At 42.5% G+C, this 24,312-nt stretch overlaps 1 protein-coding gene across 2 annotated transcripts; it reads right to left on the reverse strand.

Moving 5' to 3' along the window:
• Positions 1–666: 666 nt before the first annotated feature.
• On the reverse strand, positions 667–23,646 carry ccn2b (cellular communication network factor 2b). 2 transcript variants are annotated; one of them, XM_061665092.1, is made up of 6 exons: positions 23,484–23,646; positions 5,499–10,076; positions 4,592–4,808; positions 3,646–3,897; positions 3,259–3,515; positions 667–3,046 (listed from the first exon to the last, which is right to left on the reverse strand). In XM_061665092.1, exons 2-6 carry the CDS (start codon positions 5,550–5,552, stop codon positions 2,741–2,743), a joined length of 1,086 nt encoding a protein of 361 aa, XP_061521076.1. In that variant the 5' UTR covers positions 5,553–10,076; positions 23,484–23,646; the 3' UTR covers positions 667–2,740. The 2 variants fall into 2 exon arrangements, with proteins under 2 accessions (XP_061521076.1, XP_061521075.1); XM_061665091.1 differs by lacking the exon at positions 23,484–23,646 and having other exon boundaries at positions 5,499–10,274.
• Between the last annotated feature and the right edge of the window lie 666 nt (positions 23,647–24,312).

The raw sequence follows: 24,312 nt of genomic DNA on the forward strand, positions 1-24,312 counted from the left end.
GCTGCGGCTCAGGTTCTGACCAGAACAAAGACGTCAGAGCATGTTACTCCAATTCCAAAGTCTTTATACTGGCTTCCAGTCAGCTTGAGAATAGATTTTAAAGTTCTGCTAGTTGTCTATAGATCACGAAATGTTTTAAGTCCTGAATACATGAATGAAATGCTAAATACATGAATGAAATGCTAATCTGTACTCAGATACTACATCTTCTGTGCTCTAAAACAGTGGTTCTCAAACTGTTTACACCAAGTACCACCTTGAAAAATAATACCCTAATGACTAATAGTGATTATACAGTAGCATAGTAGGCCCAAAGGTGTTCATCAAAAACACAGCAGAGATTTTATTCATGAAATGTATACTTAACATTACTGTAAACCACTGTAACAATGTGCACAGTTTAAACATTAACACTGTGCTTGAAAATCAAAAACTGTACTTAAATAATTGCTGATGAGTTACATTTATTTTGTAGGTTAATAATCGTTTGTTAACAAACGGTGTTTTTCAAAATTATTTTTTGTATTGCAAACCCCCTTTATTCTTAAGACAAACTGATACTCCTCCTACTGCTTCACCTGCAGCTGCTGCTTATGGAGCAGAAGAACTGACAAGAATGAACACAGACAACGCCACATTTTCTACATTTACCCACAAGAACAAGTGTTCAGCGTATGTATAAAAATATACTTTGTTTATTGAAAAAGAGAAAAGTGCAACAGACAATAACTCATTAGAATCTTAGTCGTGGTTACAGTGGAAAAACTAAAACAATATAATACAGTCAGCGTGAAACATAAATTATAGTACAAAACTGTACACGGTCTCAAAGTATTCGCACTAGGTATGCATTTGCTGGCTGCCAAATGTGTCTTTTCTTATGTTTTTTTTTATTTTTTTTAATTTTAATTTTTTTTTTTTAAATAAGATGAAAATAATCAAGTTGTATCAGCAATCACTTAGTTGTGCTACAAGTGCGTCAAGATACAAAATACAAATATGTTTTACAAAGCACTGAATGAATGCTGTAGGGTCCCAACATTGTCTGAATGTAAGACATATATATATATATATATATATATATATATATATATATATATATATATATATATATATATGTGTGTGTGTGTGTGTGTGTGTGTGTGTGTGTAGCCAACCTATCAGTCTATCAGCATCTCCACATTCTTGTGGCTTTTTGTCAATTACAATTGTTAGTTGGGCACATCAACACAAACCTGCCCAACAACTTGTCTGAATGTGGCCAAAATGTGGCCATGTTTGGAAATATTTGTTGTTGACATTTTAAACAGGAAAAAGGTTGCAAGTAACTACATGCGACAATGTCGTCTGTTCAAGTTAAGAGCCAGCCGACTTTGGGCGAAAGGCAGACTTCGCCCTCGTATTGGTCGCCAGTCAATCACAGGGCACATAGACAGACAACCGTTCGAAGTCACGTTCACACCATCACAGAGTTGGAACTGAACCATGCGGCCTTGCACAAAGTCAGGAGTACTGTATGTACAAGTACACCATCAGCTACCAGTTGTATATACTGTAGTTTTTACGGAAAGCTTTTCCTTTGGGCCAAATATACCGCAACAACAACTAATGATCTTTTTCACTAACTGCAAACCCTGCATACATTTTCAGACCCAAGAACACATTGTCAGACAGGGATAAACAGTAGTAGTCAATAAGAGTCAATTAATCATCGCACTGTTTGTACCTTTAACTTTGTTCTCGAGCAACAAAAGTCAAGTGTCAATGGTACAAAAGTAATATCTTTCAGGGCACCGCTCAGGTGATAAGCCAATTTGCACCTAAAGATACAATGATGAGTTCTGTAACTCTTGGTTATAAAAAAAAAAGAAAAGAAAAACGTATGTGTGTCATTGCATTTTCAGAGTGACCTGACATGGGGAAAAGATATTCAGGCTCATATTGAATAATCTGTATGAAAGGGTGGGAAAGCTGCCCATGAACTGGTTTTAGTTTTTACATTTATATACAGTACTTCCTATTTTGGATTCACCAAATGGCAAAAGCAATTTGATTGCCATTGCATCTCCAAGAACTTCTAATCGTAGCCTTAAAAAAAAAATAAAAAAAAAAAAAGCACAGCTTCCACTCTTCTGGTAAGGCCTTCAACAATCTGTTGGAGAGTATCTGTGGCCATTTTTGGACAATCATCCAGAACATGTGTGAGTCATGTAGAATGAGAGGGTCTGGCTGACGATTCATGTTCTAGTGTGCCCCCCCCCCGACCAAAGGACTTTTATGGGCTTGACGTCAAGTTCCTGTCCAGGGTATTTTGCAAACCCAACTCATCCAGTCGTGCCTTCACGGTCTTTGCTTTCTCCACTGGGGCACTATGTGGAAGGCATGCATGACCGAAATGTCAAGTTATGTAGAAGAATAAAGATTCAGGGGGGGACTAAGAGGTCAGTGCTAACCCCCGATTAACTAATGAATTGATTAAAGTGTTTCTCATCCATATAGTCTTTTTTGTCTTCCACACTACAAACTGTGTACGTTTCAATCGAGTAAGATATTACAGTTACTTTGAATCATTTTAAGAATAACATCTCAAAGCAAGATGTACCGTCCTCAAAACTACATTTACAGCAACAAATATCCTATTCCTACATGGCATCTCGAGATTAAATTGTGTCTTGCGTAGTGGTCAGATGGTGGGCAAAAGGAGGACAGGATGCAGTCAATGTGAAAGGCCTTCTCAAGATCACATGTTGTGGTCGTAGTCACCCATCATCCTTCGTGTGTTGGAAGCCAGGAAGATGTCATTGTCTCGTGGACAGTCGAAGTGGCAGGAGCACGTCTTGATGAACATCATCTTTTTCGTGAACACGTCTCCCTCGGGGCAGCGGAACTCCACCTCGGCGGTGATGGTGGTGTGAGGCGTGCAGCATCTGTTGTCGGTACAAACGCCGCAGAACTTCGGTTTGTATAACCTGGCGCTGGTGCAGCCTGACAACTCCAACCGCATCCCTTGCTGGGCTTTCGGTGTCCGCACGCATTTCTTGCCCCGCTGTGGAAGAAGACGATAATCTTATCAATACAGCATCATTTGAACTCGAGTAACCCATAACAATTGATATTTGATTGATTGTGTAGCATTTACTTTAAGGGGAGGGGGTTATCAAAAATTGTCAGGGGCACATTGTCACTGCGACGGCGCCTTTTTGTCGCAAGAACTTGTCCACTGTTCAGCATGTAATTGTCCTCTCGAAATTAGCCTACCTTAATTTCTTTCTCTTGCTGGATGTTGCAGGGTCGAATCATACAGACCCTCGTCTGTCTCTCCAGCTGACAGCGCTGGTTGTCGTTAGTGATGCGGGACGAGACCCCCATCCCACAGGTGGCTGAGCACTCACTCCACTCTGTCGTCTGGACTATGCAGTTATCTCTTGGACTCTCTGGTTCCGGCCCATGAAGGGGCGCCTCCTTCGATCCCGAGATGGGTTGTGAAGAGGGCAGTGGATGAATCTGAGAAGCTCCTGCAAGGACAGAGGCGCAAATATAAAGATTGACTTCTTCTAGGTGAAACATATATATTAAAAAATATATAAAATAAATAAAAATGCATTTGTAATGAATGCTGAGTGACGTGACAACGCTGGTACTGACCGCCCATCACTGACTGATAGTGGTGGTCCTGAGGTGTCTGGTCGCACACCCACTCCTCACAGCATTTTCCCGGGATGTGGATGCGGCGAGGGTACGGACAGTCGGGGGACGGTAAGCGGACGTTACTGGGACACGTCGGCACGCATCCGATCTCGCCATTCATACACACGCATTGGTGTTTGCAGCTCGGTTGGAAAGACTCTCCGCTGTGGTAGATGACTCCGCCCAAGTCACATGGCTGACCTTCTTGAGCTGGGGACAAATATGGAGACAGAGAACTTGACCAACTGCCACTGATCAAACACAGAAGGACAATGGTGATTGCCCTGCAGTTTGTATACTCGTTTTACATAACACATACATACGTCTATCCATTTTCTATACCACTGACCGAGCAATAGGCAGCATACAACCCGGGCTGGTCGCCAGCCAATCACGGGGCTCATTTAGACAAAAGACCATTCCCATTCACACCTACGGACACTTTAGAGTCTTTAATTAACCTAACACGCATGTTGTCGGAAAGTAAGAAGAAGCCGGCGCACCCAAAGAAAAACCACGCAAGCATGGGGAGAACAAATAAACTCCACATGGGAAGGTCTGAGCCGAAAATTCAAACCTTCAACCGCACAACTGTGCCGCATAATATACAGTATATAATATCATACAGTATAAAAGGATGCATATAGTTTACTAAGTGCATTTCAAATGCATTTCTTTATTATGCTGTTGCGTTAGTATACATAGGGTAAACTTCACTGTATATGAGGGTTAGATATTTTTAGTGGCCACTTAAGAGTTTAGAAGGTATTTATTTATGAAACTTGTATCGTTACTCAATTTCGTGATAAAACAAAACTTGAATTTGATAGCATGAAGAATATTTATCATTTAAGTACAAGTACCACTAAACTGGGCCTGTCACAGAGTTGACAATGAATGTTACCCATGCAGATGCCGGTGTCGGCGTCGCTCAGCAGGGCGTAGTCACAGTAGAGCTCCTTGTGGTGGTCGCAGGGCTCCAGCAGGTTGCAGGGCTCTCCCAGCTGCCTGGCACACACTTTACAGCAACCACAGCCATCCAGCACCAAGCTGGTGCCTACTGGGCAGGGGGGGGCGTCCGCGGGGCAGGCACAGGGCTTCGAGCACTCCTGGGCCACTGTCTGCACCAACGCAAACATTTAAGGCGACTCAATTCATGAAAAGCTGCAAGCAGGCCTGTGTGTTGGAAATGGCATGGAAACCACTTCAAACTTCAAAGTATTTGTAATAGTTTGCACTCAGGTGTGGCTGAAACACAGCATAGTATTAGAAGCAATAAACCACGCTGAGCAGTATTATCTTTGTAAAATGTTGATTTAAGCTGTTGGAATGCATCCTATGACTCTGTTTAGGTGTACCTAATGTTGTGGCCGACGAGTTTAGTGGAAAGTCATCATGGATTTTGAATTCAAAATAACTGCAAATGACGGTCCAGGCTAATTACATGTCATTTAAAAAAAAAAAAAAAAAAAAAAAAAAGGCTGTGTCATATATTTTGCCGTCGTTTAACACATGTAAAGATCGCCACAAGAGGGCGACGTCGGACTGCAGTCACGTTGGCGCATGCTTTTAATGTTTTGATTCTACAGTTGAGTACAGTACAGTATTTTTACTATATACATACAAGTGGGAACTAATGTAATTTACTCCCACCGACAATTAGTAACTTTCAGATCCTACGATTAGGTGCAGTAGATGTCATATAGTATGATTACACATTCATACAGTGATGCACTTATACCTAATATGACTCTTTGCCGGTAACTTTGATGATATGATATGATGATGTGATGTGCTGAAATGAAACTTACCGATGAGACTATGAGCAGAAGAAGAGAGAACATTGCTGGAGTTTCCACAGACATGGTTATTCAGGAGCTGGCGTCCACTCGGTTTGACGTTGTATCGGTTCCTGTGGCAAGAGGCTGGGTCTTGTTGTGCTCCTGAGCTGACTGATGAGAAGGATGGTGGGGGACTCTAGCTTAAATACCAACCCAGTGGGTGTAGCCAGAGGAACAAGAGCCCATGCCACTTTGCTCCGAGAGGTGAAAACATTCTGATTCAAAAGTTCGACATGCCCGCTCAATCGTTGGTTCCTATGGCAAAGGCTTTCCTCCAATTAACATGGGCTAGCATGACAAGGGTCTCTTACATGCTACCTGACAACGACGACAGAGAGGGAAAAACAGCCCGAGTTGCAACGTCAATGTTCTGCTCGGAGTATGAAAAATGATGTCATGGGGCGAGGTGACGGCTGCCAAACATTGACAAAGTGCAGCACAAGCAGTCCACACCACGGGCGAGACAAGACAGACGCGCTTTCAAAAAGGTTTTCATCCATTCCAGTTCAACCAACGCATTGATACAATCTGTCATGAAAGACTTAACACTATTTCGCAGTAATATGTGTTTCTGCATTTGAGGTGACCATGTAAGGCCTTTAACAATGTTGACACGAATGTTGTTTAGCGTATGGTACACTGTCACATACACTGCATCAATTGAATGGCCATTGTGCGGTTGTTTGCCCGGTGCCCGCCTTGGCCACTTGGGGACAGTATAAGACAGACAGGTGCGTATAATGTTCATTGAGAAGCCAAACTCCTCGCTCGTTCATCAGTACGGCACTAATATTAGTCATTCTTCGCAGAAGATAAAGAATATATGACTGTGAGTACTGTTATATCATCGGGGTTGCTGCAGCGTTTGTGTTCAAGCCGTTGTTGAAAGGGTCATAGCTCCGCAAAATAGATGCTTTCAGCATTAGCATTAAGCTAGCGGACTGAAAGGTGAAGCGATGTGGTTGTTTTGAACAGACAAGTGCAAGTGCTTAATTGAAGAAACATTTTACTTTGGAGGTTGCACTTCATAGAGTTTGATACTTATTGTATGGTTGTGCGCCCATGACCCGAGTCCTAATGGTTATCAGCTTTTGTGCATGCAAGGTCAGCCTGACCAAAAGAAGCATTTAGCTCAAACTTGCTGATTAAGCCTCCCAGATTGTTTGGATTGAGGTCTGATGACGTTCTCACCACAAACAACCAATTTGAGAAAGACGAGGCCGCCCAAGGGTCACAGCGTGGGTTGTTTTGGTTTGTGCCCAAGCACAATGGCAGTGTTCAGACCTGCATAAATGAATCGCACAAGAGGGGAAAAACCCAACAGATTACACAGGACAAAACGCAGGTTGGAAAACACGGAGTTTGCTGACCTGTCCACTGCACGAGGATTAAACCCGGAAAACCCAGAAGGAATGAAAGAATGTGTGTGATCCGTTACAAAACATCTTGAGGAGGAAGTTGTGATGCATGCTTGGTTTCCTCATGATATGGAATGCATTAGACAGCGCCTCCAAAGTCCGGAGGTCCTCTTTCATCCATTAACTCCTCGTCAGTGACCTTTGACATTTAGATGACTTTGTTCCGGTCTTCCCAGCTGATGTTGTCTGTTTCTGCTCTCCAGCACACTCTCTTTCGGGATTCTATTGAACCCTCTGACTTCAAGCTGGTTGCGTGTGATGTTTTGAGCGCATCTTCAGCGCTGCACTGATGACACAGATCTCCAAGTCGAAACTTTGAGATGAGATGAGAGTAGGGTCGGTGGAAATAGCACTGTCGTGTTTCCCCGTTCATCCGAGGAAGGAACCAATACATATTTCTTAAAGTGACATGGCGATTAATGAAGCTCCAGTGACAATCCATAAAAATAAGGACAGACGTGCAGGATTTATGCAAGTCTGAAAAGACTGCATCCTTTTTATGTGTAATAGGAAGCTGCCTCTCCACAGTAACCGCATTGTTACATGTTATTTGTTTCTTTCCTCTTGCCACAAATATTGCATCACATGACAGACTAATAGCTGCCATCCCAGACAGCTGACTTGATGCCTGCTGAATGACGTACATCCAGCTGGCATAAATCACCTTTGCGTTCTTTCTCACACAGGCGTGAGGTTCTCCTACCATGTGCCACACAAACAGACTGCGCGGGATGGTCCTGTAAAATGCTCAGTGCTCATAAGCATTTTTTGATACCTGCAAGTGGTCCATGTTCTTCTAAACACACACACACAAACGCACGCTCACACACACAAATACAGTCAAAAGGCAAAACATTTGTGAATGTATTTCTTTGACGGTGGCCGAACTGGGCTTCAGTAAGATCGATTTGCTGAACTCTTACGCGATATTCTGAGAGCTTGTGTAATGTCACACATAATGACAGTGCGATGTCCAAGTTTTTGTGCAAAGTGTTTTGGGCAGAATCCCACTTTTTTTTATAACCTTTGTTGCATTCTGAATGATAAGGTAGAAGAAAAAAAAAGGACATTCATTTTTGACTTCTTGACCTTTGTATTGCCAACACATGCCGGTCAGTAATTGTGGGTTTGAGCAATGTAACGCCTCAACATCTCCTCCATCTGCCAGTCAAATATGAACACATTCATGCTCCATTTACCCCAGAATCTGCAATCTGCCACCCCCACACCTACCTCGCGCTTTGCGTCACTCATCGCTCTATGCCTCAGTTGTACATTTATTCCTTCTTCTAGCACATGCCTCCCTTCTTCTATGTCTTACTCCTGGTTCTGGCCATTAATGTTTCAGAAAATCTACTTTCAACCGTCAGATATTATATTCCTTTTTTGTTTTGTTTTTTTAAATTTACATTTAACAAAGACGTCAACACTGGTCAAAGGTGAGAAGGGACATTCGTGGATTGTCGCTCTAAATAAGAACATTCCTTATGAACTAAAATGTCTGCGGTAGCTGAAGTTGTTTTTGTCAGTTTTTAAACACACATTTAAACACACCTAAACACTGACAATAATTGTTTTGCGGACATTTTCGAGAGAATATTAGCTCTGGAGTGTTTTCATGCAGGTCTGGCCATGTACGAATAGTTTGCTATCCTGTTTTCGTTCACTCGCATTAAAGTAGTCTGTAGTAGAAGTGTAAATCATCAATGATGCCCCAGCGGCACCCAGGCGGAATAGATGGTCTCCGCGCCCATTTTGCACAGTCATAGGTCATGGGGCACCTTCTTTCATATTTTTTGGGTGAGCAATGATTCCATAACCTCGGTCCCTTCGGTGTTCATATGCACTGGAGTGAAACCAAGCCACCTGACTCTTCAGATTGTCGGTCACAGCAGGATATGCAGAATTAATTCCATCCTGTGTTACAGTAGAACAGCTGAAGGGAGTGAATGTGTTTGACTGGAATTGGAGCTCAGCTTGGTGATTTTGGCTGCAGCTTAGCTCTGTTCAGCCAAAGCGCTGAAGCAAACTTTAACAGGCTCTTATTCACACAAACTTCCGATGCACGAGTGCTGTGTTAGTCGTGTTGTCTTAAAAGACTTTGAATTCAATTTAAACATTCTCTCGCCAAGCTTGAAAGTGACAGCTCATGTTATGATTGCCGTTGGTTATTTAGTTAGGTATCGGGATTTTGCAAAAACTACAAATAACTGATTCCCCATGAAACTTGGCGGAGGAGTGGCACATTTTGGTGCACATCTGGCAAAGGGTGTGTACAGAGGAATTTATTTTCACTTTTTGATCTTGGAATTTGGTTGCTGTGTTGCCAGGTGGGGCAGTGACCCACCAAATCCCCAAAATGCTGTTGTAGAGGCATCTCCATGCAAATGAGTCAGATAGATGAGGGCCATTTTATACTGCTTTATGTATGGTGTCTGTCACTTGAATAAAAAAAAGATGGAACACAAAATAACCCAATTAAGCCTTTTTCAATGCCAATCCCAAGTCAGCCAACTGACCTGTGAATCGCCGGTGTTTTAACACATTTCGGGTGTCGTTAGTCGCGCTGTGTAAACGAGGGGAGGAGCGATTGGCAGCTCCCAACCAGTCATGTGATCGGATGAATTTCTGACTCGGCAAAGCTAAAGAAACAAACTATTAAGAGAAGCGTCTTGCTTTTTTCTAAGAATGCTTCTGCAGCAGTATTGTTGACAGTAACTAGTACTTTGTAAAGGGGTGGTGTGTGGTCCAATTAAGAACCTATTCATTTCTGTTGAGGATCTGGATAAAGGTGCAGATATGGAATTTCCACACATAGACAAAATTGCTGCTGCCCTTTTGCTAAAGAAAGAATAACCGGCGATGGTCACTAAATAACTTGAAACTGACAAGCCTAGAGTTTGCCAAAATACATATTGACAAGCCACAAAGCTTCTGGAAGAATGTCCTTTGGACAGATGAGACAAAAATAGAAATCTTTGGCAAGTAACGTCAGCTCAATATAACCTATGCAGACACAAAAAGGAAGCATACGAAGAAAAGAATACTGTACCTACTTTGGAAACAAATGGAGGAGGTTTGCTTATCTTCTCAGAATGCTTTGCTGCTTCCAGCACAGAGTGTGTTTTATCTGTGAAGGGTACAATGAAATCTCAAGACCATGAAGGGATTTCAGGAGCGAAATGTGCAGGTTAATGTTGCATAAAAATACTGTAGCAGACGAAGTGGGGACAGACGAATAGTTTGGATATGTGAAGACACCAAGAACATGTACGATGCAATGTGACAGTCTAAGGAAATGTGCGCGTCGTTCTGTCGCTGATGTCAGCAGGCCGATGTGTGACTCACGCAGGTTTTCGACCTCAATGTAGGCGGTCAAAAATCTAGCCGAAAATCAAAGTCCGCCATCAGAAAAAAAAGATCTGAAATTAATACTGAGCGTATTTTAGGGGGACATCCTTTCTGCGGACATCATTCTTAAGTCCAGAACGATGGAATCAGTGCGTATATTCACAGTATTAGATGGGTCCTTTAATAATTGCCTATATGAATTGTTTATAATGTCCGAACCCCAATTCCAATGATGTTGGGACATTGTGCAAAATGTAAATAAAAACAATGCAATGATTTGATATTTGATATTTACTTTTCAAACTGATGAATGGTAGTTTTGTTTTTTTGCGCAAATACTCTCTCATTTTGAATTTGATGCCTGCAACATACTCCCGAAAAAGTTTAGGCGCAGCAAATGACTGGGAAAGTTGAGGAATGCTCAAGAAACACCTGCTTGGAACATTCCATAGGTGAACAGGTTAATTGGAAAGCCCTTTGAGCTCTCAGATGTGGAGTGCCCGGAGAAAACCCACCCAGACACGGGAAGAACATGCGGGGCCGGGATTTGAACCCCGGTCCTCAGAACTGTGAGGCAGATGTGCTAACCAGTCGCCCACCGTGCCGCCCCAGTTCCTCACTATTTCTACAAATGTGAAGTCGAACTCTACCATGTAAAGCTATATATCAACACCCAGAAACGCTGCCAGCTTCTCCAGGCCTGAGCTCCTCTGGGACGGACTGACGCAAAAGTGGAAAAGTGTGCTGTGTTCTGACAAGTCCACATTTCGGATTTTTGGGGGAAATCATGGATGTCGTGTCCTCCCAGCCAAAGAGGAGAAAGACCATCTGGATTGGCTAACGTGCACATCTGTGAAGGTACCATTAATGCTGAAAGATACATACACGTTTTTGAGCAACATATGCTGCCATCCAAGCAATTTCTTTTTCAGGGAAGTCCCTGCAACATTCTGCATGTGTTACAACAGCATAACTTTGTAGTAAAAGAGTGTGAGTATTAGACTGGCCTGCCAGCAGTCAAGACCAGTCTTGGAAATGTGTGGTGTGTTATAAACTGCAGAATACAACAATGGAGGCCCAAAACTGTTGAAAAAACTAATGTTGTACAAGAATGGGAAAGAATTCCACCTACAAAGCTTCAACAATTAGTGCCCTCTGTTCCCCAACGCTTAATGAGTGTGGTTAAAAGGAAATGTGATTTAACACGGTGGTAAACATGCCCCTGTCCGAGCTAATTTGCAACATGTTTCAGGCATCAAATTCAGAATGAGTGAATATTTGAAAAAAAATAAAAATTGTTTATCAGTTTGAACATTAAGTATCAAGTCATTGTAGTCTCTTCTATTGAATATAGTTTGAAAAGCATTTTCAAATCATTGTATTCTATTTGTATTTACATTTTACACAACATCACAACTTTAATGGAATTGGGGGTTGTAAGTAAACAAACTATGATCCTAAAACCCTTTGCTATAATTTCAAGCTCATCTAGAAATTGTTTACAGATGAATGATTTTTAAAAAAACTGCACCGAAAGTGCACATGCACTCGCAGCAAAGAGTCTGTGTAACTTCTACTAACAACCCAGGCTAAATTTAACCCCTCCCTAACATACAAAGCTTGTCTCTTGGTCAAGATGAACCACCTCAACATACTTCCTTGACTCCAACTTCTTCTTAGACATGAACCAGAAAGTAGCATGCTAAGTCACAAACAAATGGATAAACAATCGCAAATACAGTGTATGGTGCGAGAAATGTTTACTTTTGTTAATAGTTTGACACTGATGGAAGTCTTTTCTCTAGTTAGTGACATTAGTTTGAGAATTCCTGAAACAGCAAACTTCTTGGCGCCGTAAGACTTTTGCACAGTCTGTGTTTCTGATTTCAAATCATTGTTGAATCATTGATTCCCTCTCCGCTTTACAATCCATGACAGTGTGTGAGGGTGGCAGCCTTATTGAGCATTTGCCAAACCACCAGCTGAGCAGCGAAACCCAGTCTGGGTCATGACCTTACATCATTCTTTTTATCTCAGCTGACTCGCATTTCCTGTGCCATGACCTCACCTGTTAAAGCCCTGATCAGTGTTATTAGAGACAGATTAGCCTGTGACCCAGGAGGGCGGAGTGCTCCTACATGTGTGATTGGGCAGGACAAGCTGATTACATTGAGCAAATTTTCTTGCTGAAATATAAAGCCAGGCCGTTTGATTTCAGTTTTCCTTCCATCTGTTGAAATGAAAGGACCTTGGATAACATTAACATTCAGCAAGATTTGTTTATAATCCAAAAGTCGGATACAACAGAGGTTGCTTTTTTACATCAAAGCATACGTTTGTTTTAAAACTGATTGTTATTACAATTCAAAATGTATTATCTATTTTCTAAAACTCCCCACTTTGAACAGATATATGGTAGATATTCAACAATTGTACACATACAGTGCGTACGGAAAGTATTCAGACCCCCTGAAATGTTTCACTCTCTGTTGTATTGCAGCCATTCGCTAAAATAATTTCAGTTCATGATTTTTCCTTATTAATGTACACACAGCACCCCATATTGACAGAAAAAAAATGGAATTATTGAAATTTTGACAGTTTTATTCAAAAAGAAAAACTGAAATATCACACAGCCATCAGTATTCACACCTTTTGTTCAGTATTTAGTAGAAAGAACCTTTTGAGCTAATACAGCCATTAGCCTTTTTAGGAATGATCCAACAAGTTTTTTACACCTGGATTTGGGGATCCTCTGCCATTCCTCCTTGCAGCTCCTCTCCAATTCTGTCAGGTTGGATATTGAACGTTGGTGGACAGCCATTTTCAGGTCTCCCCAGAGATGCTCAATTGGGTCTAAGTCAGGGCTCTGGTGGGGCCATTCAAGAACAGTGACAGAGTTGTTCCGAAGTCACTCCTTCGTTATTTTAGCTGTGTGCTTAGGGTCATTGTCTTTTTGGAAGGTGGATCTTGGTCCCAGTCTTGCCCTCATTCATCTTTCCTTCAATCGCACAATCGTCCTGTCCCTGTAGCTGAAGAACACCCCCACAGCATGACGCTGAGTCCTTCAGGTGTTTTTTTTAGCAAACTCCATGTGGGCTTTTATGCGTCTTGCACTGAGGAGAGGCTTCCGTCGGTCAGGCCACTCTGCCATAAAGCCCCGACTGGTGGAGGGCTGCAGTGATGGTTGACTTTCTAGAACTTTCTCCCATCTCCCAAATGCATCTCTGGAACTCAGCCACAGTGATCTTTGGGTTCTTCTTTACCTCTCTCACCAAGGCTCTTCTCCTCCAATTGCTCAGTTTGGCCGAACGGCCAGCTCTAGGAAGGGTTCTGTTCGTCATAAACGTCTTCCGTTGAAGGAATATGGAGGCCACTGTGCTCTTAGGAACCTTAAGTACAGCGGAATTTTTTTGTAACCTTGGCTATATCTGTGCCTTGCCACAATTCTGTCTCTGAGCTCTTCAGGCAGTTCCTTGGACCTCATGATTCTCATTTGCTCTGACATGCACTGTGAGCTGTCAGGTCTTCTATAGACAGGGGTGTGGCTTACCTAATCAAGTCCAATCAGTGTAATCAAACACAGCCGGGCTCCAATAAAGGTGTAGAATCATTTCAAGGATGATCAGAAGAAATGGCCAGCACCCGAGTTAAATATATAAGTGTCACAGCAAAGGCTCTGAATACTTTGGGCTCTGTGATATTTCAGTTTTTCTTTTTTAATAAACCTGGAACAACTTCAACAATTCCTCTTTTTTTTGTCAGTATGGGGTGTCGTGTGTACATTAATGAGGAAAAGAAATGAACTTAAATGATTTTAGCAAATGGCTGCACTATAACAACGAGTGAAAAGTTTAAGTGGTCTGAATACTTTCGTGACCCACTCTATTTGCAAATTGTTAGGTTTTGATTGTGAAGAAATGAGACCAAGACCAGAAATTTCATAACCTTTATGATAGGGATTGTGTAATATTACTACGACGCTGCTAAATAAAGGGAACACATAAGCCAACTCCAAGTTAATCACACTTCTGGGATATCAATCTGTCAAAGTTAGGAAGCAATAACGAATATTTGTACATTTTACCTGTAGTTGTGCAAATAGCCCTGACAAAAGGTGGAAAGAATCAAGACAGACAATAAGCAAAATAACCTCTCTGAAGGAATTATTCCACTTGTGGTAACTAACGTGGTATCTCCTACCCACAAAAGTTGCTCAATCCGAGTACCCATGTACCAACAATTAGGCAGATGTGAGCATTTTCTTTCTCCCTTCCGATCAAAGTCAGTAAAGACCCGATTACCGTATGTCTCGATTATCCCGTGGTTTGGGGTGAGTTAAAAAATTGTTCCTCCTTGTTCTGTTGGGAAACAGTTGGGTCTGACAAGCGTATATATGGTAAACTTGTACAACATTTACCGATTGCAAATCCTGTGTGGTAATCAGTCAACACCAAGTTTGGCTGATCCCTGGACTTTGTGATTGTGATGTGAAACGAAACAATATCCAATTAGGAAGTGACCTAAACTTTGTGCTGGGAGATAGGGGAAGAGCAGGTAATTTTGAGTATTTGCATCACGTTTCCCAAGTCCCTCCGTCCATCCATTTTCTGTCCCGCTTATCCTCACGAGGGTCGCGGGCATGCTGGAGCCTATCCCAGCTATCTTCGGGCAAGAGGCAGGGTACACCAGAACTGATCGCCAGCCAATTGCAGGGCACATATACTGTTAACAAACAAGCATCCACACTCACATTCATACCTACGGGCAATTTAGAGTCTTCATTCAACCTACCACGCAATTTTTTGGGATGTGGGAGGAAACCGGAGTGCCCGGGGAAAACCACCGTGCCGCCTGTTTCCCAAGTCATTTACCACAAAGAAAAAAGGCAAGTAGAGTTTACAACCTCAATGTCGTTAGCATAGAGACTAACCATTGATTGAGCTTTTTCTGTTTCGTCTTTTAGTCTTGAGAGAGGGAGATCAAGATCAACTCCAACTTCAAAAAGGCCCAGCAGAGGATGTACTGTACCTGCTATGGCTTCTGAGGAAGCACGGCCTGCCACAGGAGCTGTTGAGACAGTTCTACAAAGCAGCCCTTGTATCAGTCCTGTGTTAATCCAGCACAGTCTGGTTTGGTGCTGCCACAAAGGACAAAATCAGACTGCAATGGGCAGTCAAGACTGTCTTTTTTGTTTTTTTTTGTTTTTGGTCCAGTTCGGCTTTTAGGTCAAGCAAATGGAAAGTCTATATCCCTTTCATGCTGGAACAGTTTTACTGTGTCACAGTGGAGTTTTTAAGCTTCTGCTGTGGTATTATAATTGAGGTTTACAAGATACAACAGGAGAAGGACAGGAGAAGAAGCATGCGGGACAAGGGTCGTGAACCCGACTGTACAACTGAAGTGTAGTGGCATTAATTATGTGAATTATTATTATTTTTGTTTTTTATTATTATTTGACATGCACAAAGACTGACAGATGTGTTCTGTAATTGGTGTGGCCGCACCGCGGCGGCTGAGTACCCACCCAATCAATCGAGGGGCGGGATCAGGCCCCGGGGCCCTCCCGAGAGCAGCCCGGCGGACGGGACACGTCCCACACCGAGAGACCCAGGGCGGTCCGCCGGCCCCAACGAGGCGCCCCGACAACCGGCCATCCAGTGGTGGGGGCCGCAGGGACCCAATGTCACCCACCCACCGCCCCACACGTGTGTCTTGTAATATACATGGCCAATAAAGCTGATTGTGATTCTGATTCACCGATTCTCTTTTTTTTTCTTTGGAACCTATCCTTAGTTATCTGATGAAAAACTCACCTATTTGTGTGTTCGGACCATAAAACATTTTTCTGTATGCATTTGGGAAATTTCAAGTGTCTTTCTGTAAAATGTAGCCAGGTTTGGATGTTTTTCTTTGTAAAATATGGCTGCCGTTTTTCCACCTTGCTCCACAGCCCAGACCTTTAAAGAAGACAGGAGATGGTTGTCACATATACTAAAGAGCCAGTAATTGCCAGAAATCGCTTCTGCTTCTACAATGTTGGTAATTTTGCTGTCTGCAAAAATTTTGGAGGGACATCCAATTCTTTGGTTGGCACGGTGGACGACTGGTTAGAGCGTCTGCCTCACAGTTCTGGGGACCAGGGTTCAATCCCCGGCCCCGCCCGTGTGGAGGTTGCATGTTCTCCCCGTGCCTGTGTGGGTTTTCTCCGGGCACTCCGGTTTCCTCCCACATCCCCAAAACATGCTTGTTTGTTTGTATGTGCCCTGCGATTGGCTGGCGACCAGTTCAGGGTGTACCCCGCCTCCTGCCCGATTATAGCTGGGATAGGCTCCAGCACGCCCGCGACCCGAGTGAGGAGAAGCGGCTCAGAAAATGGATGGATGGGTCCAATTCGTTGTACTATCACTGTTTTGACATATTTCCTCCATTTAATTATAACTGTCTTCACAGGGTTCCATTGTATATTTAATACATTAGAATTGTTTTTTTCCCTTCTCCAGACTGATAACTTTAAACAATATGATGCTGCGGAGGTTCTCTGTGGATTATGAAAGCAAAACAATGTCAGGAGAAGCCTATTAGAAGCTTTATTTGCTGTTAATCAGAGGCACTTTAAATAGTGGCAAGTGTGTGCTTACTACGATTAAACAGGAGTTTAAATGTGATTGGTTAATTCTGAACACATCCCCAGTTATAGGTGGGTGTGCACCCTTGTACCACTGCATTATCTTAGTTGTTTATCTTTACTTCCTCTTATTTATTTGTTTTAATCAATCCTTTTGCAATGGTTACAAGCTACAGTAATGGTGAAAAAAAGTTTTTAATTTTGGTCAAATTTCTTTTGTAGCACAATTTAGGCATTTGAATAGGGGGGTGTAGACTTTTTATATCCATTGTAAATCTTAAAGAAGACACTCAGATTTTTGTCTATCGGGGAGGAGTTCAGTTTAGCCTGGGTTGTTAGCGGACGTTATGGAGAGTCTCTGCCGCATGGACACAGGCATATTATTATTGTTGTTGTTTTTTTAAATCAAATAATTGCAAATAATTTTTCGATTTAAGGCTAATGTTGAAAGATTAGATTGAAATGATATTTATGTGTGTGTGGCTTTATGGTATATTTGCAGTTTGAACAATTAATATACACAATAAATGATAAGCACGGGGGGTGGGTGGGGGCTGTCGTTATTTGTAGCAGGGATCGTCCCGATCACCCCCACCCCGAATAGCTCGGTTTACGGTATAAAAGCACTAAGACCACACTGATTTAGCACGCTGATTTTTTTTATCCTTGTCATTTGCCAGGTCTCTAACATTTAGAAAATGGCTTACGGTGTTTCAAAAGCATGGTACATCCTCTATGGTCAGAAGGTTCCCAGTGTTTCCCAGCACATTCTCAAATCATGAAGGACATACTAGGAGGCAAGGCAGTACACCGGGAGAGACGGCGGAGGCTGCAGCAACCCAGGAGCAGCCCTGCTCCCCTTTGTGCGAGAGGGATCGAGCGGATCCAGCAGTGAATTCATCTATTTAAATCATCCATCCAATTTGTAGATAGCTTGTCCTCATTAGGGTTATTGCTAACTGGAGCCTATCCCAGATTACTGAGTTGTTAACCTAACATGCATGACTTGGAAAGCTTGAGTACCTGGAGAAAACCTACAGTATGCAAACACAGGGAGAACATCAAAACTCCACACAGCCATGAACCCAGATTTCCTCACTGTGAGGTTGATGTTGCCTATTTAATCAATGAACATAAAGTCCTTCAAAGCTTCCACACGCATTCCAAAATGTGGGCAGCATGACAGTCTAGAGTTTGAAGATTGGCTGAGGTCCTCTTGTGTGGATTTTGCAAGTTGTTTGAAGACTATAAATTGCCAGTCGGTGTGAATATGAGTATAAAGGGTTGTTTCTTTAGATGTTCCCTGGTGACCCGTCCAGGGTAGGATAGCCTCCAGCTACCTTGTGACTCTAATGAGGACAACCGGTATCGAAAATGGCGCTTACTTTTTTTTAAACTGTTAATTGGCCTTCACTTTACTCACCCAGACAATTTCACTAGTTCATGTTTATCTACAAAACACTCATTGGCAAGACCCAACCCTGCTGCTCACCATTCATACCACCTCGCCCACTCTCCAATCCATCAATTTTATTAACCTCTTTGTTCCCAAAGTCCACACTGTTGTTTTTTTTTCATCCATTCATCTTTTCAATCTTTTGCCCCAAACGAACGGAACGCTCTGCAACAAATAAGTAAACTTACCTCATTTATCCCAATATCATCATTTAAAAAGTTAGTGAGGGATACTGTACATGATCCCTGTACTAGCTTTTACCCTATCAAGAACCTTTTATTCATCATATGCTGTGATGTAACGTAATGTACTATATGCAGTAAATATTCATATATATCTCCTTGTACAGTTTGTTCTGTTTGTTGCTATTTTACTTACTTTGACCCTGCTGTCTACAGCCAGGTCGGCATTGCAAATGAGAATCTGTTCTCAATTGCCTTACCTGGATAAATAAGGGTTATCCACTGTAAATAAATAAATGAATTTAAAAAAAATAATCATAATTTAACAACAAAAGCCCCGGTCCAAAAAAAGCAATAATTGTTGAAAGGTATCAGTCAGGGAAATATTACAAATAATTACGAGGATATACTACGGTCCACTGTGAAGACTGTCATCAACAAGTGGAGAAAATTTGGCAGACATGTGAAAACTGGTCATGGAGGCTGCCAAGAGGCCTTCAGCAACATCGAGGGAGCTGTAAGAATTTCTGGCAAGTACAGATTGTATACTTTCTGTGACAGCAACTTCTTGTATGTTTTTGGCGAGGGAGTCAGGTGGTCAGACGGAAGCATTTTCTTATAAAGAAAAACATTCAAACTGGACACATTTTGGCAAAAACATACAACAAGTCTCACAGAAGCAGGGGCTAAGTTAATAAGATCCCCAAAAAAACTTTTTGGCCATGATTTCAAAAGACATTTCTGGCACAAAAATATCACAAAAACATCATAGCTAACGGTGAGGCATGGTGGTGACAACATCATGCTTTCGGCCTGTTTTTCTTTCTGGAAATGGGCTTCTATTTATTTAGAAGGAACAGGGAATTTTGGCACAAAACCTCCTGGCAGGCACCTGTTCAAAAGTTGGAGATTAAAAGGAATTTCAATTGCACATGATTACCATCGACATCAAACAAATCAACAAGAGGATGCCATCACCAGAGACCTTTAACATTCGTTTCAAGTTAGTTCGCTTGATCAAGACACATATATATATATATATATATATATATATATATAGTATATACTGTATATATATGCCCCATATATCGCTTAGGGGCTTAACTGTAGATAAAACTACGGGACTAAATTCGGGCAATCTGCCAACACGCATTGGATTGGGCCAGCGTTGGCACATTAGGGCCTATTACCTTCTTCATGGCAATACAACAAAAAACACGTCCCTCATTCCCCGGAGGTCAAAGAGCCTCTGCCGACAGCGGCGGGCAGACAAGCTCGGCGGCAGAGGGTGCTAAGAATCACCGAGCTAATTATGTCTGCTTACGGACAACGGACGTGGCTATGCTAGAACAGAATACGGAAAAAGACACGAGAAAAATTGAGAACTTACAATGTTTGGCTTGTTCAGCAAACGCTTGAAGCTGGACATGGAATAAAAAATGTTAAACGCGCATTAGTTCGCCACAAGATAATAATGTTTGGTTTGAAAGCGGCAGATGGAACGATTATGTCACAGCCGCCAAGAAATCGTACAACAACTTAAAGAATTTTATGCAAACCTATACAGTGCCCTTGGAAAGCTAGAAGCAGACCCAGTTCCATGTATCCTGAAGAGGGTGAAAATGTTATTAGTTCACTTAAGGCCAGAAAAGCTTGTGGTCTGGATAAAATTTCTGTTGAAATGCTTAAACCAGGCGGCACGGTGGACGACTGGTTAGAGCGTCTGCCTCACAGTTCTGAGGACCGGGGTTCAATCCCCGGCCCTGCCTGTGTGGAATTTGCATGTTCTCCCCGTGCCTGCGTAGGGTTTCTCCGGGCACTCCGCTTTCCTCCCACATCCCAAAAACATGCGTGGTAGGTTCATTGACAACTCTAAATTGCCCGTAGGTGTGAATGTGAGTGCGAATGGTTGTTTGTTTGTATGTGCCCTGCGATTGGCTGGCAACTCAGTTCAGGGTGTACCCCGCCTCCTGCCCGATGATAGCTGGGATAGGCTCCAGCACGCCCACGACCCTAGTGAGGAGAAGTGGCTCAGAAAATGGATGATGGATGGATGCTTAAAGCTTGCCTGGCAGGCTTATGGAAGGCTTAGTGTTTTATTCAAGAACAATCTTCCCATTTGCTAAAAAAGAAAGGTTTTCGATCTATGTATTTTACCAGTCCTCACTTAACGGTAGTTGGAACTTGGACTACAAATGCAAAGGCTACGTGTAACACAAAGGAACTTGGAACGCCAAATGTTGAAAATAAGCATTCGCGACAAGAAAAGATGCAGTTGGATAAAACAGCAGACGCGAGTTACCGACGTCATTCCAAAAATAAAAACCCAATAAAAGGCCACTCTGTAATGTGCAGTTTTGCTTTATTGTGTGGGTCCGGGGGTCAGAAAACCAGTCAGTATCTGGTGTGCCTCACCACTATCTGCCTCACGCAGTGCAACACATTTCCTTCACATAGAGTTGATCAGGTTGTTGATTGTGGCCTGTGGAATGTTGGTCCGCTCCTCTTCAATGGCTGTGCGAAGTTGCTGGATATTGGCAGGAACTGGAACACGCTGTCGTATACGTCGATCCAGAGCATCCCAAACATGCTCAATGGGTGACATGTCGGGGGAGGATGCTGGCCGTGCAAGAACTGGGATGTTTTCAGCTTCCAGGAATCGTGTACAGATCCTTGCAACATGGGACCGTGCATTATCATGCTGCAAAATGAGGTGATGGCCGTGGATGAATGGCACAACAATGGGCCTCAGGATCTCGTCACGGTATCTCTGTGCATTCAAAATGCCATCAATAAAATGCACCTGTATACATTGGCCATAACATACGCCTGCCAATACCATAACCCCACTTCCACCATGGGCCACTCGATCCACGACAACAACATCCATCCATCCCAGCCATCTTCGGGCGGGAGGCGGGGCACACCCCGAACCGGTCGCCAGCCAATCGCAGGGCACATAGAAACAAAGAACCATTCGGACTCACATTCACCAGCACTCTTTTACTACGAAGCCACGCTGTTGTAACACGTGCAGACTGTGGTTTGGCATTGTCTTGATGAAATAAGCAGGGGCATCCATGAAAAAGACATTGCTTGGATGGCAGCATATGTTTCTCCAAAACCTGTATGTAACTTCCAGCGTTAATGGTGCCTTCACAGATGTGTAAGGCACTAACACAGCCCCATAACATCACAGATGCTGGCTTTTGAACTTTGCGTCCATAACAGTCCGGATGGTTCTTTTCCTCTTTCCTCGGAGGACATGACGTCCACAATTTCCAAAAACAATTTGAAATGTAGACTCGTCGGACCACGGAACACTTTTCCACGGAAAAACTTTTCCACCTTGCATCAGTCCATCTTAGATGAGCTCGGGCCCGGCGTTTCTGGGTGTTGTTGATAAATGGCTTTTGCTTTGCATAATAGAGTTTCAAGTTGCACTTACGGATGTAGCGCAGAACTGTATTTACTGACATTGGTTTTCTGAAGTTTTCCAGAGCCAATGCGGTGTTGTTTTTTGATGCAGTGCCGCCAGAGGGGGATCGAAGGTCACGGGCATTCAATGTTGGTTTTGGAGTGATTTCATGGAGTGATTTCTCCAGATTCTCTGAACCTTTTGATGATATTATGGACCGTAGATGATGAAATCCCTAAATTGTACATTGAGGAACATTTTCCTTAAACTGTTAGACTATTTTCTCACGCACTTGTTCACAAAGAGGTGAACCTCGCCCCATCTTTGCTTGTGAATGACTGAGCAATTCAGGGAAGCTCCTTTTCTACCCAATCATGGCACCCACCTGTTCCCAATCAGCCTGTTCACCTGTGGGATGTTCCAAACAGGTGTTGGATGAGCATTCCTCAATTTTGTCTTTTTTTGCCACCTGTCCCAGCTTTTTTGGAACGTATCGCAGCCATAAAATTCTAAGTTAATGATTATTTCCTCAAAAGAATAAAGTTTTGTTCAGTTTGAACATGAAATATCTTGTCTTTGTAGTGTATTCAATTAAATGTAGGTTGAACATGATTTGCAAATCATTGTATTCTGTTTTTATGTAAGTATAACACAACGTCCCAACTTCATTGGAATTGTACTCACTATACACCAGATATATATACACGCACAAATCGTGCACACACACACGCACACACACACACACACACACTGCATACACACTGAATATACACTGCATGTACCATACAGGAATGTTGGTCACATAGTTATGGTTTCCCTCAGAGGGCCGTTATGACTGTGAAACCATATAAATATTTGATTGCATCATCATATTATTTCACATACACAACAACTGGATGGATAGCTAGTTTTGAAATCCGAAGTCAAGGATAATAGTTTGTTCAAATATTGTTCAAGTTACTGTACAAAAAAAAAGGTGTTGGCCACAAAAACCGCTTCCAATAGCGCAACGTTATTACTTCTTACATATGACAATTTGGAGTTTCGATACAGATTCATGGGAGTTGACGCACATGATTTGCTTTCACTGGCCACATAAAATCACACGACGGGCCGAATGTGGTCTTGAGTTTGACACTCGCGATATATACTGTATTGGTATACGTTGGCTGTCTGTCTCTTGGCACGCCTGGGGACATCATTTTTGGTGTTAAAGATCACATGATGCGACATGGCATCTCCGATCGGCCCGTTACATCTGCAATGTCGCAACGCCGTTCAGCTTCAATTCAAATTTCGAATCGCAACAAAACTAGTTGTTGATGGATGGCCACTCGTGAAAAGGAGTTGCAGAACCCCCTACGCGGTCTAACTTGGAATGTGGGACGAAGGCGGGGAACCCGGAGCAACCCCATGTGGCATGAGGAGAACATGCAAACAACTGAAGGTCTGAGCCGAGATTCAAACCCTGAACTTTACAACTGTGAGGTAGAGGTACTCACCACTCTTTCACTGTACTTCCCACGCACGTAACAGCCGTTCATCATGCTAATTCGGACTTGCTGATACGGTCGCAGTTTATTTCTTAATTAAAACAAGTCCAAATGTCAGAATCACTGAGCGAAGAATGATTCCAGAATATGGTGTCATACTGTAGCTGCTCTGAAAGTAATATGAGCGGCTTATGTAATCATTGTCTGGCTCGAATAAAAATGACATGTAAAAATAGAGGGCATTTCAGTGGTCTCTACCACAAGTATAGATGCTTTTAACAGCCAGGCAAAACATCATATCTTGTTCGATGTTGATGACTATGGTGAAAATCAAAAGAACAACAAAGCCAGTGTTTTTATAGCATCCTATTTCTACCATACGCCCCCACTACATACACACACAGACACACACACACAGACACACACACACACACACACGTACTGATGTCCCCGCATTTTGCCATCTGGTGAAGGAAAACACCTCATTCATCATGAATCCGACTTCTTTTTTTTTTTTTTTTTTCAAGAATTGGACTAGCTCTATGAACAAATTTATGTCAATATTATTCAGTTGATTATGAATCAAAAAGCTGTAAAAGTGGATTTGAAGTAAAAAAAAAAAAAAAAAAAAGGGGGGAAAACCTTGTGCTTGAAAGTTCAAAGGTTGGCACACTGGGATTTAGGTTGTGCTGAGGTGATATAACCATGTACTCTCCCAGACATGAGTTCAACTGTAATCTTTGGTTTTTATCCTGATCCTTGTTATTTTACAGTCTGTTCTGGTGTCCCTAATAGCCCCCTATTCTTCAATCTTCCTCAGCTCTGTTTTGTTTGCCTA

This window comes from Phycodurus eques, chromosome 20 (assembly GCF_024500275.1).
Source record: "Phycodurus eques isolate BA_2022a chromosome 20, UOR_Pequ_1.1, whole genome shotgun sequence".
Lineage (NCBI taxonomy): Eukaryota > Metazoa > Chordata > Actinopteri > Syngnathiformes > Syngnathidae > Phycodurus > Phycodurus eques.